General features: G+C 41.3%; 1 protein-coding gene across 1 annotated transcript in view; it reads left to right on the top strand.

Annotated features, from left to right (window-relative positions):
* Nucleotides 1–19,337, top strand: part of LOC137064627 (GRAM domain-containing protein 2A) — a 55,722-nt gene that overhangs the window by 17,640 nt on the left and 18,745 nt on the right. The window contains exon 2 of the mRNA XM_067436075.1: nt 11,329–11,450. Coding sequence (XP_067292176.1) covers nt 11,335–11,450 — 116 coding nt within the window. The 5' untranslated portion in view covers nt 11,329–11,334. The remainder of the gene's footprint in view (nt 1–11,328; nt 11,451–19,337) is intronic.

Here is a 19,337-nt window from a genome sequence, read left to right on the forward strand (position 1 = left end):
CGCGGTCATTTGTTATTCAAACTACATAAAGACAAACGATCAACTGCTCTTGACTGATCAACTTGAGTAACTTTAATAGTTTCATCTGTACGCTATTGAATTTTTTACAAAGAACATTATCCAATGTTGTTTTAAATGTAATTACTATGCATTTTTTTATTCAGTTTCTTATCTGAATGTTAGACCTACCTGAAAAAATAAAGCAGTCTATTTCATTTGTATCTTCTATTCTATTGCATTTATTTGTGCTATTGTTTGTAATCTGTTTATTTGTTCTTATTTTATTACAGTTTACTCGTCTTTTTAAATTCAATTTACCATTCGAAATCAAGCTTTCTTGTGCTGTGTGTAAGCTATTGCAACACAATTACCCCATTGTAAAAAATACATTGAGATAGCAAAACTTTGAGAGATAATTTTAATAGTAATTGATCAATAATTGTTCAAATCAAAACGATGCCCAACCCTAAGGAACATGCTGGCCACATGAATTTTTAGTAAAAAATAACATGAATAATAATAAGTTCTGTTGTCATATTAAGCATCTTATCTTATCTTTTTTTTTTTTTTTTTACTGTAGTATCGATTTAGTATCGATATATCGATATTTTAGTCTGGTATCGTATCGAAGTCAGAATTTTGGTATCGTGACACTATCGGGTAGTGTGTACACTAGGGGTTGAATGACTTCACTAATACACACGTTATTTCTTTACTCGCTGTTTACATTCACAGACATGGCCAAATGTTTATGTGAACTTTGTGTGTTTTTGACAGTTTAAGCGCAATAAGACGTGTAACAGAATAGGGTTGTGCCGATAGACGATAGTATCGTGTATCGACGATAGGCAGAGAGATCGCCGAAAGCTGAAGCTGTTGGCGATTTCAAGGCGATATTTGGCTCGTTCCCCATGAATATAATAAATAAATAAAAATTATTATTAAATGAAAATATTATGATCATAGTTATTATTATTATTATCATCATCATTACATTAATTGTACTTATTCTGCTTAGCCTTACTATTCACATCAACATCAAAGCGCGTGGTGTTGCACTCACAGGCTACGTGCCGCATATATACTGCGAGTGCAACACCACACGCTTTTAAAATGTAAAAATGAGTTACTCTTCAGTGAAAAAAAATGTTTTTTTAAAGACGAAAAAACCACATAGTTTCAGAATTTAATTGCAAGGTGATCAACCTAGCCCTATATTCACAAATTCACATAAGCCACGGCGAAAACGGCATCATCATCATCATCATCAGGCTAAAGCATTTTTTTTCATAAATGTACATTTATTTTATACTTATAATAATACAATAACAAATTGCTATATTATAATTATAGGCTATAGCCTATACATTTGAACAGAGCAATCAGTCAAAAAGTAAAAGCAGCTTTATTTCAAACGACTTAACGACGGAACAACAATGAACAAAAAATATTGCACTGGCCGTTAAGCTAAGATTTCTTGTTAAAGTGCAGTGAAATACTTAAATGTCAGCAGACAATGTATTTTCTAATAATGTGTTTTAGCCCTTGCCCGCTGTATGGGCTACAGAAATAAATAGTTTATTAAAATAGACAGGCTGTGACACCAGGTTGACGGTAGCCTAAAAATAATAAATAACGAAATAGGCTTTAATAAATAAAAAACACAATGAAAGAACTCAAATAAAACGGCAAAACAATTAAATCACCTCAAATGTATAGGCTACTCGAATGAACTTATTGCTTAAACAAACACAAGGCCAGAAACAATTAAGACAACAATTATTGTTATGCAATTCAGGTATCTATTCCCAAAAATGTTTTGTATAAAGAAAACCAGCTGGTTTGAGAAGGTTGCGGTGGGGAGTATGTTGCCCGCTGCACTGAACACGCGTTCCGATGGAGCCCGTTTCACCGTCTGCAGTGCGTGTGCGGTGCGTATTTTTTTCCGTACCCATGTTAACGGATGACAGCTTTCACACTGCACGCGGATGCTGTCCGTCAGTCCGTTCCAGGAGCGGTGCGTCTGCAGCAGTACACGGATCGTTTTCGTACCGAGGCTATTTTTTGCTGCGCTGCGTTGCTGCATTAAAACGACAGAACATTGTTCGCATTAAAATAAACAGGTAGGCTATTGACGGAGGCTATTATTTAAATTGTATAATTTAAAATATAGGCCTACTCTTGTTTCAAAGTCAACACATGGCTTTTTTTCTCAAGTTAAGCAAGGAAACGAGACTGCAGGATTTCCTTTAAAAGGTTTAAAAACGAAAGAAAAGACGAGAGTCGGCTGTTTTTGAATAGCCTTGTAAGTTTCTAATTTAAAATGTTTGTGATTTAGGCTATAACCTATGTTTAAATGTTTTGCCACTTGTGTGAGCTAAATCTAAATATGAATAAATTAATTGAATAAAATGCTGTAGGCTAGTGACGAGCCATGTTCAGTAAAAACTTTTGGATTTTAAATAAAAAATAATGAATAAATGCTGTGTTTGTGGTATGCAACAGCCGACCAGTTGCACACGGATTGCTTCACGGATGAACCTAACTAATACAAACACAACACATCTGGTTAACTAGAAGAGCATCATTTCGATTGTTAAATAAGAGGCGATCTGGCGCTCGTTGCCGCTGTTTTCAGTGCTGCAGATTTCTCTCGTGGCTCGTGCATGTGCAGAGCACTTTAATCTAACTTTTGTATTCGTTCCGGTAAAATCACGAAACAAAATGCACAAAAACTGTCCCTGCTCTTCATGTACAATCACTGATGATATTCGGTTTTAATGAGAAAAAATACGAGGATTTAAAGTGTGCAAATCTATGCCTTTATTCACGTGAAAAATCTGGACACTAACGCTATATTGTGTTTAGATGCATCCCCTTATAATACGCCATAAAGTGTGTATCATATGCACACAAAAAACTGCGTAGCCTACCATTTGTAAGCCAAAGCTCATTTTGACGTATACATTCCACGAGATTGCACACTCGTACTATACGCATTTTCGTGAGACTGTCCCACCCACTTTTTAAAACAAAGTTATGCCACTGAATGCTCCGCCCCGACGCGATAAGATCGCATATCGGCGATCTCACAGGCTGACGATATGACGATTGGAAAATTAGGCATATCGCCCAACACTATAACAGAACTTAGTTTATCGGAGGCACTGCTGTTTAGGCTCCACCCTCTTCTGGGATGAGCAGCTAATTTGCATTTCCACTCATTGTTTTTCCTTCCACTCAAAAATGGGCATTTACAACATTAGGACTGGGCAAAAAAAATTGTTTTTTAGATTCATCGTTTTTTAAAATCTGGTTGATTCAGAATCGATTCTCAAAGGCCACAATTTTAATATTTATTTAAATTTTTCATATTTATTTCCGCTAACATTGAACATAAGATTAAAGGGGGGGTGAAACACTCAGTTTCAGTCAGTGTCATGTCAATCTTGAGTACCTATAGAGTAGCATTGCATCCTGCATATCTCCGAAAAGTCTTTAGTTTTTTAATAATTATATAAGAAAGATGCGCTGTTCCGAGTCTTTCCGAAAAAAGCCGAGCGGGTGGGGGCGTGTCGTGTGAGCGGAGCTAAATAATGACGAGTGCGCGCCGCTGCTATTGTGTTGAGTCGAGTGCGTCGTAAAGCTGTGTCATCCCTAACAGCGGGAAAAAAAACTTGATTCAAAATAAAAATATGGCTTTTAATCAGATACAGCCATACATCTATGATCCGGAATCAGACCCAGAGGCTGCAGTTGAACAGGAGCAGCAGCAAAAACGACTAGAGCAGGACGTCTCTATGTGGTACAAGTTATACACTAACTATATAATATGCTTAGCGGCTTGTGTTATTTACATATTTATACTTGAATTATATCGTCGTATTTTTGTCTTTGAAGGTGTACATGTGGGAAGTGCAGTTGTGCACGTGTGTGTGTGTGTTTACGCGTGGTTTGTGTAGACAGTAAGCGGACTAAAAAAAACACAGACATTTGAAGCAGTCTCACTCACCGCCTGCGGTTCTAACGTTGGGACTGCTCCATCCTTCAGCATTAGGCGATCGGGAAAATCCGGCGTCGAGCTGGGCCTTGTTTATGAAACAGTCGGCACCGAAATGCAGCGAACAGATATAAACATTCGCGCAACTCAGTTGCTGATCCGGAAAAGCAAATTCCATCCACTGTTGCCTTAACGCGGGGTTTTTGGGGAATCTGTGCAGGACTGTCTTGGTCTGGCAACCAAAAACGCACTTTTTTGGTGACATTGTTATGTGCACATCACCTGTCCAGCATCCTACAAGCCAGCGCTTTGATGGGCGTAGCCTGTTGCTTTCGCTCTCTCTCTCTCTCTCTCTCTCTCTCTCTCTCTCTCACGCGCTTCTGGTAGAATTGTCCGTAAGGCCCATACAAGGAAATTCCGCCCCCATTAACGTCAAAGGGGACGCATGATCTCAAAAAACTTGCTGAAACTTATGACTAACCGGCAGTAGTATTTTTGACAAAGAAATACTCCCATCAAACGTCCACCTTAACTTTTGAAACTTTGTCTATGTTTAGTATGGGATTCCAAGTCTTTAACAGTGTAAAAAGATCAGTATGCATGAAACAGCATTTCACCCCCCCTTTAACGTAAATCTAACTACTAGTCTCCTCCACTAGATGTCACCCATTTGCCTTGAGCGATGTCACAAAGGAGCGAGAGAAGCACGTCATTCATTCATTCAGTGCTAAAAGCTACACTGTGTAACTCTTTTAGTTTATTCTTAGCTAAAATCACTTAGTTCTTTCAAAAATATATGTGCTCATTAATGTATATTTACTTCTTTTAAGTAATAAAGTATTCTGGTAAGTTTATAATATGCCAGTGAAAACACATACGGGTGAGGGGTTCAAATGCCGGTCGCCATGTTGCTCCTCCATCTTGAAAGTACAGTAGCCAAAGAGGGACATACCCGTAAATTCAAGCTTCGCCTTTCGCGTTTTAACACTCGATGGCACTCGTGGACGAGGTCGAACTGGAAGCCATGTTAATCTTGGACTAAATCGGCCACCGTAGGAGTTAAAACTAAAACGTAATTGAGAGGAACAGAAACTAATATTCACTGGATGGTCATAAACCTTTACACCGCTAGATGGGGGAAAATATCACACAGTGGAGCTTTAAATGGCAGCTTCTGGTGCGTTGTCGCCTTTTATAATGCTGTAGTAATACTACAAATCTGCGAAAGCATTTGATGAGACATCACACACACAGCCGAGCACACAACCGCTAAAAATACATCACACACACGCGAATGTTTGCCTTGCATTAGGATCAAACTTGAGCGCTCTCTTAAGCACGTACATTAGCCATTATAGAAATATTCAAATCATAGTCAATAGGACCAATAATTCAAACCATAATAGCTTATGTTATAAACAGATTTCCTCAAATTAAAGTTAGTCCATATTATTGTCCGTTACCACGGCATCTACTTGTGTCCACGAATAAAGTATAAAAGTATAAAAAAGCTTGACGTGGATGATTTTCAGCAATTTTCAGTACAATATCCTTTTTATGTTTTAGAATAAATAAATCTAAATATCCATAAAATACTTCTCATATACATTTTTTTTAAAATAAAGTTGCATCAAAATTGTATATAAGAATTGTATGGATTTGAAATATAGAGATGGGTTCTGTTGTAATGTACTCGGGTCAGGCGTACCTAAAATAAAAAGAGTTTAATATACAGGTCTGTGGCTCTTTATTTCTTTTTAATTACCCACTCGTAAACTTATGTTCATTTTCCTTTTTTATAAATATTATTAAAAATTGTATTAAATCTATATTCATTTGAGTTGAATCAAGAATCAAAAATCGAATCGAAATCATCAAAATCGAATTGAAATCGAAGGGATTTGAGAGCTTGTGAATCGAAATCGAATCGGTTTGAGAGCTTGTGAATCAAAATTGAATCGATTTGAGAGCTTGTGAATCGAAAACAAAACGATTTGAGAGCTTGTGAATAGAAATAGAATCGATTTGAGAGCTTGTGAATCAAAATCGAATTGATTTGAGAGCTTGTGAATCGAAATCGAATCGATTTGAGAGCTTGTGAATCAAAATCGAATTGATTTGAGAGCTTGTGAATCGAAATCGAATCGATTTGAGAGCTTGTGAATCAAAATCGAATCGATTTGAGAGCTTGTGAATCGAAAACAAAACGATTTGAGAGCTTGTGAATAGAAATAGAATCGATTTGAGAGCTTGTGAATCAAAATCGAATTGATTTGAGAGCTTGTGAATCGAAATCGAATCGATTTGAGAGCTTGTGAATCAAAATCGAATCGATTTGAGAGCTTGTGAATCAAAATCGAATCGATTTGAGAGCTTGTGAATCGAAATCGAATCGATTTGAGAGCTTGTGAATCAAAATCGAATCGATTTGAGAGCTTGTGAATCGAAATCGAATCGATTTGAGAGCTTGTGAATCAAAAACAAATCAATTAGAGAGCTTGTGAATTGAAATCGAATCGATTTGAGAGCTTGTGAATCGAAATAGAATCGATTTGAGAGCTTGTGAATAGAAATAGAATCGATTTGAGAGCTTGTGAATCGAAATAGAATCGATTTGAGAGCTTGTGAATAGAAATAGAATCGATTTGAGAGCTTGTGAATCGAAATAGAATCGATTTGAGAGCTTGTGAATAGAAATAGAATCGATTTGAGAGCTTGTGAATAGAAATAGAATCGATTTGAGAGCTTGTGAATCGAAACCAAAATGATTTGAGAGCTTGTGAATCGAAATCGAATCGATTTGAGAGCTTGTAAATCATAATCGAATCGATTTGAGAGCTTGTGAATCGAAATCAAATCGATTTGAGAGCTTGTAAATCATAATCGAATCGATTTGAGAGCTTGTGAATCAGGGATGGAAATTAACTTTTTTGTCCACCGGCCACTGTGGCTGGTGGATTTCAAAATCTACCAGCCACTTTCTTGTTTATAACCGACAATGTGTAACTGCACGTGAAAAATTAATACTACAAGCTCTACACTACTTAAGCTGTTTATTTAATCTCAAGTCTCAAAGAAATACTGACATTTTTTCTTTCACTCTTATACACACACAAACCATGAACTGATATACATTTCATTAAATGAGTAGGGCTCTGTGTGCTCTTTTTTTTTTTTTTTTTTTTACCTGGATGTGGCATTTGGGTGATTCGTGATCTTTTATGGCTTCCAGTTTTAGGTTTTTAGTACCAACACTGAAACTACTAGTTTTGGCATCTCCTGAAGCGTGTTGATGACATACCGAGCAGAACATTGTCAGTAGGGATGCACCAAAATAAAAATTATTGGCTGAAACCGAAGCACTAAAAGAAATTATGCCAATTATCCATTGCATTTATGGCTAATGCTATGACTGTGTAACTTTACTAAAAATCAAGGCATTGCAATTACATTAATTAATATTAAAGTTTGAAATAATAAATCAATTACAAATTATGCAAATATTTATTTAGCACATTGCAACAACCCACAGTATAAAATAAAATTCAAACTAAAATGTTAAACTCGACCTCACTCATGTGTACATTAAATAATAATGTACAGGTCTACTGGCCTGCAGAAAGGTACAGAAATTGAATAAAGTAATCAAATGTAAAATAACAGCATATTTAAGTGTTTAAATGAAAGATTAATCCTTACTAAACTTACAAAAGCTATTCAATCAAGAGCAGTGAGTGATGTCCTTATTGTTTATTTGACATTAAACATAGCAGTAAAGGCTACTGCCCCTTTAAGACCTAATAGAGGGATATGCGTCATCTTTCACGACTGTATAAAGTTCGCTTAAGGCATATTCAGACTATGTCTGCTAGAATACTCATCAAGATGAACATGTTGGCATACTTTTTGTGTGAGTTTGTCTGTTTAAGCACAAGACTTGAAAGAGAACTCAATATTTGCGCGCTGTGAGACGGGTGCGCGCTTCCGGATGACAGTGACGGATCTCTCAGCGCGAGCGCGAGTTATTATTCGCGTCTTCTGGCACTACATCCGGGTAATGACGGCGAAAACGACTGGTCATTAGGGCTGGTCGATTCCGAAATTTTTGGAATCGATTCCGATTCCAATTCCTGTTTCCGGAATCGATGGAGTCGATTCCAAGAATCGATTCCGCACTGTTGTTTTCGATTCCTTTTCGATTCTTCTTTTTTTAACAAAATCGATGGTGAACCTAGTTCCGGAGTGACCGCAGGATGCAAGGATGTAGAAAGTATCCTTCTCCGAAACTTTATTTGTAAAATGATGATACATTTCCATAACTCCGATGAATTTAAAATGATGGATTCTCCTGAAATGGCCCATATAGCCCAGAAGTAAATGCGATTTAGCCTAATAAATCAAAAGGATAGCACATTATTCATGGATGTGCATTTATTGCATGTTTAAAACTACATGTCTAAAATGCATGTGCACAGTTAAGTTAAATTCAAATAAGTGCTTGCACAGAATGTACGAGGTAAAATAACCACAATATTAACAAAATCAATTATATAAGAGTGCGCAGTTTATTTGTCAATCAGATGCGCGAGCAAGTTGCGTTCATTACTATAGCAACATTAGACTCGGTCATTAAGCTGTACTCTAGTCTAGGCGCATTTTCTTTCCGTTATCAATATATTAATGAAAATAAAAGAAAATAGAAAATTTAAATAAGACCCTCACATATGTATCTGTAAGCAGCGCTCAAAACCTACCATTGTGGATAACAGAAGAACAGGTAGAAAACCTACCATTTTTGCACACAGACACGAGTTTTTGTGTGCAAAATGTAGCAAACTTGTCCACGATGCAGGATCACAGAAGGAAACAATGACAATAAACACTATTAAACTAAGTGAATGAAAGGTATAGTAATAATCAGCGATATGCGTTCACATATGGCTTGATTTGAACGTTTCATACCATAAAAATAAGTAGTTAGAATTACGTTCTAGTGACGTCATCACACAATGACGCAAAAAAAACGCTGAATTGTTTTATTTTAAACTCGTAATTTGAAACTAACTGTTCAAAAGAACCTTTTGCAAAAAATAAATAGACTTCCAATCATTATTAGTTAGCGAGAGACAAGTGAATAAAGAGGAGTCGATTCCCCGCGATGGAATCGATTCCAAACGTTGGAATCGACTCTCAATTCCCAACGCCTTGGAATCGAGGAATCGATTCTTTTTGGAATCGATTCCCAGCCCTACTGGTCATATTCGGACATAGGGCCGCACTCGCATGCACTGAACACAGTATGCTATTTTTATTTACCCGCCACGGTGGCCGGTAGGTGAAGCAAGTTTACCCGCCACAACTCAAAATCACCCGCATTTGGCTGGTGGCGGGTGCTAATTTCCATCCCTGTTGTGAATCAAAAACAAATCGATTAGAGAGCTTGTGAATCGAAATCGAATCGATTTGAGAGCTTGTGAATCGAAACCAAAATTATTTGCGAGCTTGTGAATCGAAATAGAATCGATTTGAGAGCTTGTGAATCGAAATTGAATTGGAAAATCCCAGCCCTATACAACCTGATATAATTCATGATCTGTGGGGTATTTTGAGCTGAATCTGAGGTTTGTATTACATTTTACAGCAAATGAGAGGGAATACAGCTCTGGTACTATTGTGTGTCCTGAGAATAATGCAGAGTTGGAAGCGCATGTGGGCGAGAACATGATGACTGCTTCAAAGGTTCTGTTACTGTAAGAAAATCTGCTGCTTTGAATCAGACAAAGCCCTTTCTGAGGGGAGCGTTGCGTATCTAATGTCAGGAATTCCTGGACATTTTTGTTTATGAACAGTTGATGACCGGAGGAACGTCCCAGTTAAAGAAGAAAAACGCACTCGTTTTATGTGAGGGGTTCATTCAGTGATCTCAGAATATTCCTGTGAATGTTTATGCCAGGTTTTGATGTGATGGCTGACTCATTCTCACACGCGGGCTGATTACACTAATGCGATTGGCCCTCATTAGCATGTTTAACTGAGGCGACTGTGATCACAGTAAACCACTTCACTTTTCTAGGTCAGTCTTGAATTTAAAAGATTTGGGTTGTTTGAAACCAAACGCAGCGTTTCTCCATCTGTTTGAGATCTTAGAAAACTAGTGAAATGCTAGTCTGTGTGTGTGTCCTGCTAAAAATGAACGTTTTTGTCCTTGCACTGTCTAAACTCTAGTCGATTGGATTGAGATCTGGGGAATCTGGAGGCCGAGTCGACGCCTCAAACTGGTTGTTGTGCTCCTCAAACCATTCCTGAAGCGTTTGTGCTTTGTGTCAGGAGCATTATCCTGCTGGAAGAGCCACAGCCACCAGAATACCGTTTCCATCAAAGGCTGAACATGGTCTCAGCAATGCTTAGGTAGGTGGAGCGTGTCAAAGTAACATCCATATGGATGGAGGACCCAAGGTTTCCCAGCAGAACATTGGCCAAAGCATCACACTGCCTCCGCCGGCTCGCCTTCTTCCCATAGTGCATCCTGGGGCCATGTGTTCCCCAGGTAAGCCACACACACACACACACACACACACACACCCGGCCATCCACGTGATGTAAAAGAACACGTGATTCCTCAGACCAGGCCACCTTCTTCCATTGCTCCGTGGTCCAGTTCTGATGCTCACGTGCCACTGTTGGTGCTTTCGGCGGGGTCAGGGGTCAGAGGTCACCCTATGCTGCCCCATACGCCTCAAACTGAGCTGCACTGTGTGTTCTGACAGCTTTCTATCAGAACCAGCATTAACTTCTGGAGCAGTTTGAGCTCCAGTAGCTCGTCTGTTTGATCGGACCCCACGGGCCAGCCTTCGCTCCCCACGTGCATCAATGAGCCTTGGCCGCCCATGACCCTGTGGCCGGTTCTCCACTGGTCCTCTTGGAGCACTTTTGATAGATACTGACCACTGCAGACCGGGAACAGCCCACAAGAGCTGCAGTTTTGGAGATGCTCTGACCCAGTCGTCTAGCCGTCACAATCTGGCCAAACTCGCTCAAATCCTTACGCTTGCCCATTTCTCCTGCTTCACACACATCAACTCTGAGGACTAAATGTTCACTTGCTGCCTAATATATCCCACCCACTAACAGGAGCCGTGATGAAGAGATCATCAGTGTTATTCACTTCACCTGTCAGTGGTCATGATGTTCTGCATGATTGGTGTATATAGAAATTTTTATATTTATTTATCGTCATTGTTAGTATTATTTTGATGAAACATAAGAAAATAAATAATAATGAATTTTTGAGTATATAATTGTTTTGTTTGTTGTTTGTTTCTGAACAGTGAATAATGACGGGGCTCATTGATCAGGGTGATGACATGGGCCTGGTGGCCCCAATAGAGCTGATGGACCCTCAGAAGGACGACGACCCCCAATGCCCCGCCCACTTCAGGCAGAGTCTCATGTATGTGCCGCATGTTTTTACATATTCATATCACGCACTAAAACCACTTTAAAATGAGTTGAGAGTTTCATACACTACACCAGTGGCTAGATGAAGTGTGTCTGCAGCATCTGTGTGTGTCGATGAAATCTACGCCCTGTTCCCACAAGTCTGTGCTCGTCCTCCTCCGGCAGGTTTGAGATCAGGGGCGAGCCGCACCTCAGCCGTAACGCCACAAACACGCGTATCTACTCTCACTGTTTGCTTAAACATCTCCCCGCCGCAGACCGTCAGTTCAAGAGCCACATTAACGCAATGAGTGTTTGTGTTTCAATCCGAGTCTCAGAGGATGTTGGTAACTGAGAATAGTGCAGGTTTGAGCTCACAATTTGGAGGATGTGGATTATTCTTGTCTTGTTTGTCAAGTAGAGTTGCAATATGAGATTTATAAGATATGTTAAAAGATTTTGATCAATAACTGAGTGAGCGAGCAAGCGAGCGAGCGAGAGTGAGTGAGTGTGTGAGTCAGTGAGTGAGTGAGTGTGTGAGTCAGTGAGTGAGTGAGTGAGTGAGTGAGTGAGTGTGTGAGTCAGTGAGTGAGTGAGTGAGTGAGTGAGTGTGTGAGTGAGTGAGTGAGTGAGTGAGTGAGTGAGTGTGTGAGTGAGTGAGTGTGTGAGTGAGTGAGTGTGTGAGTGAGTGTGCGAGTCAGTGAGAGAGTGAGTGTGTGAGTGTGTGAGTGAGTGAGTGAGTGATTGAGTGAGTGTGTGAGTGAGTGAGTGAGTGAGTGAGTGAGTGAGTGAGTGAGTGAGTGAGTGAGTGAGTGTGTGAGTGAGTGAGTGAGTGTGTGAGTGAGTGAGTGTGTGAGTGAGTGAGTGAGTGTGTGAGTGTGTGAGTGAGTGTGCGAGTCAGAGAGAGTGTGAGTGTGTGAGTGTGTGAGTGAGTGAGTGAGTGAGTGAGTGAGTGAGTGAGTGAGTGAGTGAGTGTGTGAGTGAGTGTGTGAGTGAGTGAGTGTGTGAGTCAGTGAGAGAGTGAGTGTGTGAGTGTGTGAGTGAGTGAGTGTGTGAGTCAGTGAGAGAGTGAGTGAGTGTGTGAGTCAGTGAGTGAGGGAGTGTGTGAGTCAGTGAGTGAGTGACTGTGTGAGTGAGTGAGTGTGAGTGTGTGTGTGTGTGAGCGAGTGAGTGTGTGAGTGAGTGAGAGAGTGAGTGTGTGAGTCAGTGAGTGAGTGAGTGTGTGAGTCAGTGAGTGAGTGACTGTGTGAGTGAGTGAGTGTGAGTGTGTGTGTGTGTGAGCGAGTGAGTGTGTGAGTGAGTGAGTGTGAGTGAGTGTGTGAGTGAGTGAGTGAGTGAGTGTGTGTGTGAGTGAGTGAGTGTGTGTGTGTGAGTCTGTGAGTGAGTCTGTGAGTGTGTGAGTGACTGTGAGTGAGTGAGTGAGTGAGTGAGTGTGTGAGTGAGTGTGTGAGTGAGTGTGTGTGAGTGAGTGAGTCAGTGAGTGTGTGTGTGAGTGAGTGAGTGAGTGAGTGAGTGAGTGTGTGTGAGTGTGTGTGAGCGAGTGAGTGTGTGAGTGTGTGTGAGTGTGTGAGCGAGTGAGTGTGTGAGTCAGTGAGAGAGTGAGTGTGTGAGTCAGTGAGTGAGTGAGTGTGTGAGTCAGTGAGTGAGTGACTGTGTGAGTCAGTGAGTGAGTGACTGTGTGAGTGAGTGAGTGTGAGTGTGTGTGTGTGTGTGTGAGCGAGTGTGTGAGTGAGTGTGTGTGAGTGAGTGTGTGAGTGAGTGTGTGTGAGTGAGTGAGTCAGTGAGTGTGTGTGTGAGTGAGTGAGTGAGTCAGTGAGTGTGTGTGTGAGTGAGTGTGTGAGTGAGTGTGTGTGAGTGTGTGAGCGAGTGAGTGTGTGAGTCAGTGAGAGAGTGAGTGTGTGAGTCAGTGAGTGAGTGAGTGTGTGAGTCAGTGAGTGAGTGACTGTGTGAGTGAGTGAGTGTGAGTGTGTGTGTGTGTGAGCGAGTGTGTGAGTGAGTGTGTGTGAGTGAGTGTGTGTGAGTGAGTGAGTCAGTGAGTGTGTGTGTGAGTGAGTGAGTGAGTCAGTGAGTGTGTGTGTGAGTGAGTCAGTGAGTGAGTGTGTGTGAGTGTGTGAGTGAGTGAGTGTGTGAGTCAGTGAGAGAGTGAGTGTGTGAGTCAGTGAGTGAGTGAGTGTGTGAGTCAGTGAGTGAGTGACTGTGTGAGTGAGTGACTGTGAGTGTGTGTGTGTGTGAGCGAGTGAGTGTGTGAGTGAGTGAGTGAGTAAGCGAGTGAGTGTGAGTGAGTGTGTGAGTGTGTGAGTGAGTGAGTGAGTAAGCGAGTGAGTGTGAGTGAGTGTGTGAGTGAGTGAGTGAGTGTGTGTGTGAGTGAGTGAGTGTGTGTGTGTGAGTCTGTGAGTGTGTGAGTGAGTCTGTGAGTGTGTGAGTGACTGTGAGTGAGTGAGTGAGTGAGTGAGTGAGTGAGTGTGTGAGTGAGTGTGTGAGTGAGTGTGTGTGAGTGAGTGAGTGAGTGAGTGAGTGAGTGAGTGTGTGAGTGAGTGAGTGAGTGAGTGAGTGAGTGAGTGAGTGAGTGAGTGAGTGAGTGTGTGTGTGAGTGAGTGAGTGAGTGTGTGTGTGAGTGAGTGAGTGAGTGAGTGTGTGAGTGAGTGAGTGAGTGTGTGTGTGTGTGTGAGTCAGTGAGTGTGAGTGATGAGTGTGTGTGTGTGTGTGTGTGTGAGTCAGTGAGAGAGTGAGTGTGCGTGCGTGCGTGCGTGTGTGTGTGATGGATGGCTGCAGATGAGAGGCCCATAGAGTTGAAAACAATACAGTGAAAGTGGGACTCAGCTTCATTATCTGCACAAAGACGCTTTTGAGAGAGAAACTGTTCACTCGTGATCAAACCTCCAGCACTGAGTATGTTTGTTGTTACAGTTCGTCCAGGAGTGTTTGTTGTATTTAGTGGGGTTTAGTGGGGACACTAAAAATATGATTAAAGTTATTCAACTTATTATACAAATAAAATGTATGAATTAGGCCTTATTTAATTCTATAAACTTAAATACTGATCTGCCAACATTGTCGCTATATGATAAATTAAAATAAGCTGATAACATCACTGTTTTCTCCAGTACGACTGTACAGCCAAATCTAATTTTGTTGCAATATTATCCTGTTTGACACTGAAGCTGCTTTGACACAATCGTGATTGTAAAAGCGCTATATAAATAAAGTTGATTGATTGATTGATTGATTGTATTATTATTAATAAAACTATTAAAAATGAATACATATATGAAAAATTAAAAATATATTTGATATATTTAAAGAACCGAGCCATATCTACAGAGTTTTCCCACCTGACGGAAAGAAGCACTAAGAACACCTCACTATCTGCACAGCACGAAGAACAGGAGAACCGCTCGCTCGCCCAAAAAGAAAATACTCGTTTTGATTGGTTCTTTCCGATCATGAAGTCTGATTGGTTGATCAGTCGGTGTCGTGTTTGTCTGAAGTGTCATTTTCAGCGAAGCGTGAGACGAGGAGGCGATGATGTCACTGCTGAACTCCACGTGCAGATCGTTCACATTAACAGACGAGCAGCTCTACTTACATAAGACAGTGGAGAGGGGCTCACACACACACACACACACACACACATGCAGACACACACACGCACATGTCGTGTTTCCATGTTTTATGGGGACTTTCCATAGGCGTAATGGATTTCATACTGTACAAACTGTACATCCTATCCCCCTACACTGCCCCTGCCCCTAAACCTACCCATCACACACACACACACACACACTCACACATCCACACACACACACACATGCTCACACATGCACACACACACACTCACACACACACTCACTCATATACATGCACACACATGTACACTCACTTACACACACTAAAACACATGTACACGCACACATTCACACACACACACCCTCTCACACACATTCACACACAGACACACAAACACATGTACACTCACTTACACTCACACACACATGCACACACACCCACTTTCACTCACATACACACTCACACTCACGCACACATTCACACACATACACACACCCACTTTCACTCACACATACACACACTCTCGCACACATTCACACATGCACACACACCCACACCCACCCACTCTCACTCATTCACGCACATGCACACACACACCCACTCTCACTCACTCACACATACACACACTCACGCACACATGCACACACTCACTCACACATGCACACATGCACACACACACACTCTCACTCACTCACACATACACACATACTGACCCACACATACACACATACTCACGCACACATACACACTCACTCACTCACTCACACATACACACTCACTCACTCACTCACACATACTCACTCACTCAATCACACATACACACATACTCACGCACACACACACACACACTCACTCACACATACACACATGCACACACACACACTCTCACTCACTCACACACACACACAGCCTTGATGACAGAATTGAAGGCGGTGCAAGTGTAATTTGATGGACGTTATATATCGATTATATTCGTGTTTGGAATAACGTGCACTGATGAATACTTTAAGCTAGTGGTGTCAGTTTTGATATCATGTCCTCAGCAGTCGGCGACACATGCGTCATCTGTGCAATAACAGCCGTCCCAGCGTCTCCAGAGGCGTCTCGTGTGTGTGTGTGTATGTGTGTCCATGTTCTGCTTTCTCTTTGAACGCTGGTTTGAGGCGCTTCATCCTCAGAGAACCTGTGTTTGTCACCGAGTAGGAAGGCGCACAACAACAAACACACACACATGTAAATGAGGACTCATTATCACCCAAAATCCTTAAAGAAAACTTTTCTGTCTTCATTTACTCGTGTCGTCACTAGGGTTGGGGACCGAGCTCGGTACTTTTAAAGGGTTAGTTCATCCAAAAATGAAATGTGTGTCATTAACTCCTCTCCCTAATGTCGCTCCACACCCGTAAGACCTCCGTTCATCTTCACACACAGTTTAAGATATTTTATATTTAGTCCGAGAGCGTATGCAAGTGTATGCACACTATACTGTCCATGTCCAGAAAGGGAATAAAAACATCATCACAGTAGTCCATATGAGACATCAGTGGGTTAATTAGAGTCTCTTGAAGCAGAGAAAATACATTTGGGTCCAAAAATAACAAAAACTACGACTTTATTCAGCATTGGCTTCTCTTCTGGGTTTGTGTTCAATCCTCAAATAAAGATTCAAACGGTTATGAATCAGTGAATTGATTCAGGATTCAGATCGCGTGTCAAACTGCTGAAATCACGAGACATTGGCGATCCGAATCATGAATCAATTCACTGATTCATAACCGTTTGAATCTTTATTCGTGTCTATTTATGCATTATTTTGTTATATTTGTGTGTTTTCTTTTAGTTGATCAGGAGTACGTTAAAGTGGTGTGTAATAAACGACTCTTAGATGGGAAGGAAGGAGGCGGGAACCGGCGAACATTCAACAACTTTTATTAAATAACCAAAACGAAAGTAAACCGTGGGCAGCCCCTCAAGGACGACTGCCCTCACAAACATAAACAACACTCAACGAAACGTCCAGGCCTGGTCCTCTGTCGTCCTTCACTGGTGTCGCTTGTCCTTAAATGCCTCCGAGCTCCCTCATGAGAGGACTCGAGACCTGCTTGGTTGTGTTTATGCGGCGCAGTATAACATGTCTTAATACTTCTTCTTTTTTTAAACGCTGTATTTTTCTTCTATTCTCCCTTTACTCCACACCGCTGTCTGTGCTTTGAACGGCTCGTCTGCTTCCTGCTTCTATGAAGCCCCTCCCTCTGAGAAACACAATGGGCGTAGATTGGTCAGATGGCCAAATGTAGTTTCCTGTATTTTTATTGGCTGAAGTGCCAAGCACAGGTTGTCATGGAAACGCCACGCCCCTTCCCATTACGGGCAGAAGTCTCATCTGCGGAGACTAGCGAAGGTTTATGATGTCACCAACCCAGGAAGAAGCTCGTTGTAGTCCAAACCGGCCATTTTTGTAGGCAATAAACTGCCGTAACTTTAAAAGACAATATCTCCGTTTGCAGTGAACCTTCAGCGCTGTAACTTTGCAGATACTGTTGATGCTCAAGCAGACATTACACACTAACTAAAGTTAAAAAAGTCAAATCACATGATAACACCCCTTTAATGACCCATGTTTGCCTAAGACAAACAACAGGAATTGAGTGCTCATATTTCCTCAGAGGGAATTACAAAACTAAGTTTCACGCTTATGGAGAAACTGAGTTGTGTGTGTGTGTGTGTCATGAATGCACCAGAACAGTGTGTAACATATTTTGAAACACTTGACTTTTGCTCAGATGTGTTTGCGTAAATGTTGATGAGAGGAGCTTTTAGTGCTCGCAAACTTTTTTGAGCTGAATCCTTTCCTCTGATGGTTTTGTTGAACTATTCCGAAGGGTTTCTTTTTTAAAGGGATAGTTCACTTTAAAATGAAACTTATGTCATTGTTTACTCATCCTCAAGTTGTTTCAAACCTGTGTGAGTTTCTATCTTTAGCTGAACACAAGGGAAGATATTTTGAAGAATGTCAGTAACCAAACAGTTAACTGGAGCCATTGACTTCTGTAGTAGGAAAAAAAATACTGTAAGAGTCAATGGCTCCAGTTAACTGTTTGGTTACTGACATTCTTCAAAATATCTTCCCTTGTGTTCAGCTGAAGAAAGAAACTCATACAGGTTTGAAACAACTTGAGGATGAGTTAAGGATGACATAATTTTCATTTTAAAGTGAACTATCCCTTTAAAGAAGAAGGCTTTTCTCCTTTATATATGACATCATAATCCCAGCTATATTAGGTTACACAATATTGCCAGAAGTATTGGGCCGCCCCTCCAGATCACTGATTTCAGGTGTTCAGTCTCTTCATGGCAACAGGTGAATAAATCAAGCTCTCGGCCTGCAGACGCTTCTACACACATTAGTGAAAGAATGGGTCGCTCTCAGGAGCTCAGTGAACTCAAGCGTGGGGCCGTGATAGGCTGACACCTGTGCAATAAGGCCATTCCTGACATTTCCTCACTACTAAATATTCCACGCTCAACTGTTAGTGGGATTATAACAAAGTGGAAGCCATTGGGAACAACAGCAACTCAGCCACGAAGTGTTAAATCCCAAAGCGGGGTCAGCGCATGCTGAGGGTCACAGTGCGCAGAAGTCTCCAACTTTCTGCAGAGTCAACAGCTCCAGACCTCCAGACTTCTGTGGCCTTCAGATGAGCTCAAGAACAGCGGAGAGAGCTTCATGGAATGGGTTTCCGTGGCCGAGCAGCTCATCCAAGCCTTACATCACCAAGAGCAATGCAAAGCGTGGGATGCAGTGGAGTAAAGCAGCCGCCACTGGACTCTAGAGCAGTGAGACGTGTTCTCTGAGCGACCAATCATGCTTCAGTCTGACTATCCCATGGACGAGTCTGGGTTTTGCGTCGCCAGGAGAACGGGAAATGCCTGACTGCATTGTGCCATGTGTAAAGTTTGGTGGAGGAGTGGTTATGGTGTGGGGTTGTTTTTCAGGGCTTTGGCCCTTAGTTCCAGTAAAAGGAACTCTTAATGCTTCACCAAGACATTTTGGACAATTTCATGCTTCCATCTTTGTGGGATCAGTTTGTGGACGGCCCCTTCCTGTCCCAGCATGACTGCGCTCCAGTGCACAAAGCGTCGCTCCATAATGACATGGATGAGGAGTTTGGTGTGGAGGAACTGGACTGGCCGGCACCTCAACCCATATAAATGTCTAGAGAATAATGTTTTTGCACGTTTTGAGAGCATTATTAAAGATCAGATAACGTTGAACAAACATTCTAATAACGTTACTGGAAGAACGTTTGTTCCTAACTTTGCCAGAATCCGA

Source organism: Pseudorasbora parva, chromosome 25 (genome assembly GCF_024679245.1).
Source record: "Pseudorasbora parva isolate DD20220531a chromosome 25, ASM2467924v1, whole genome shotgun sequence".
Classification (NCBI taxonomy): domain Eukaryota; kingdom Metazoa; phylum Chordata; class Actinopteri; order Cypriniformes; family Gobionidae; genus Pseudorasbora; species Pseudorasbora parva.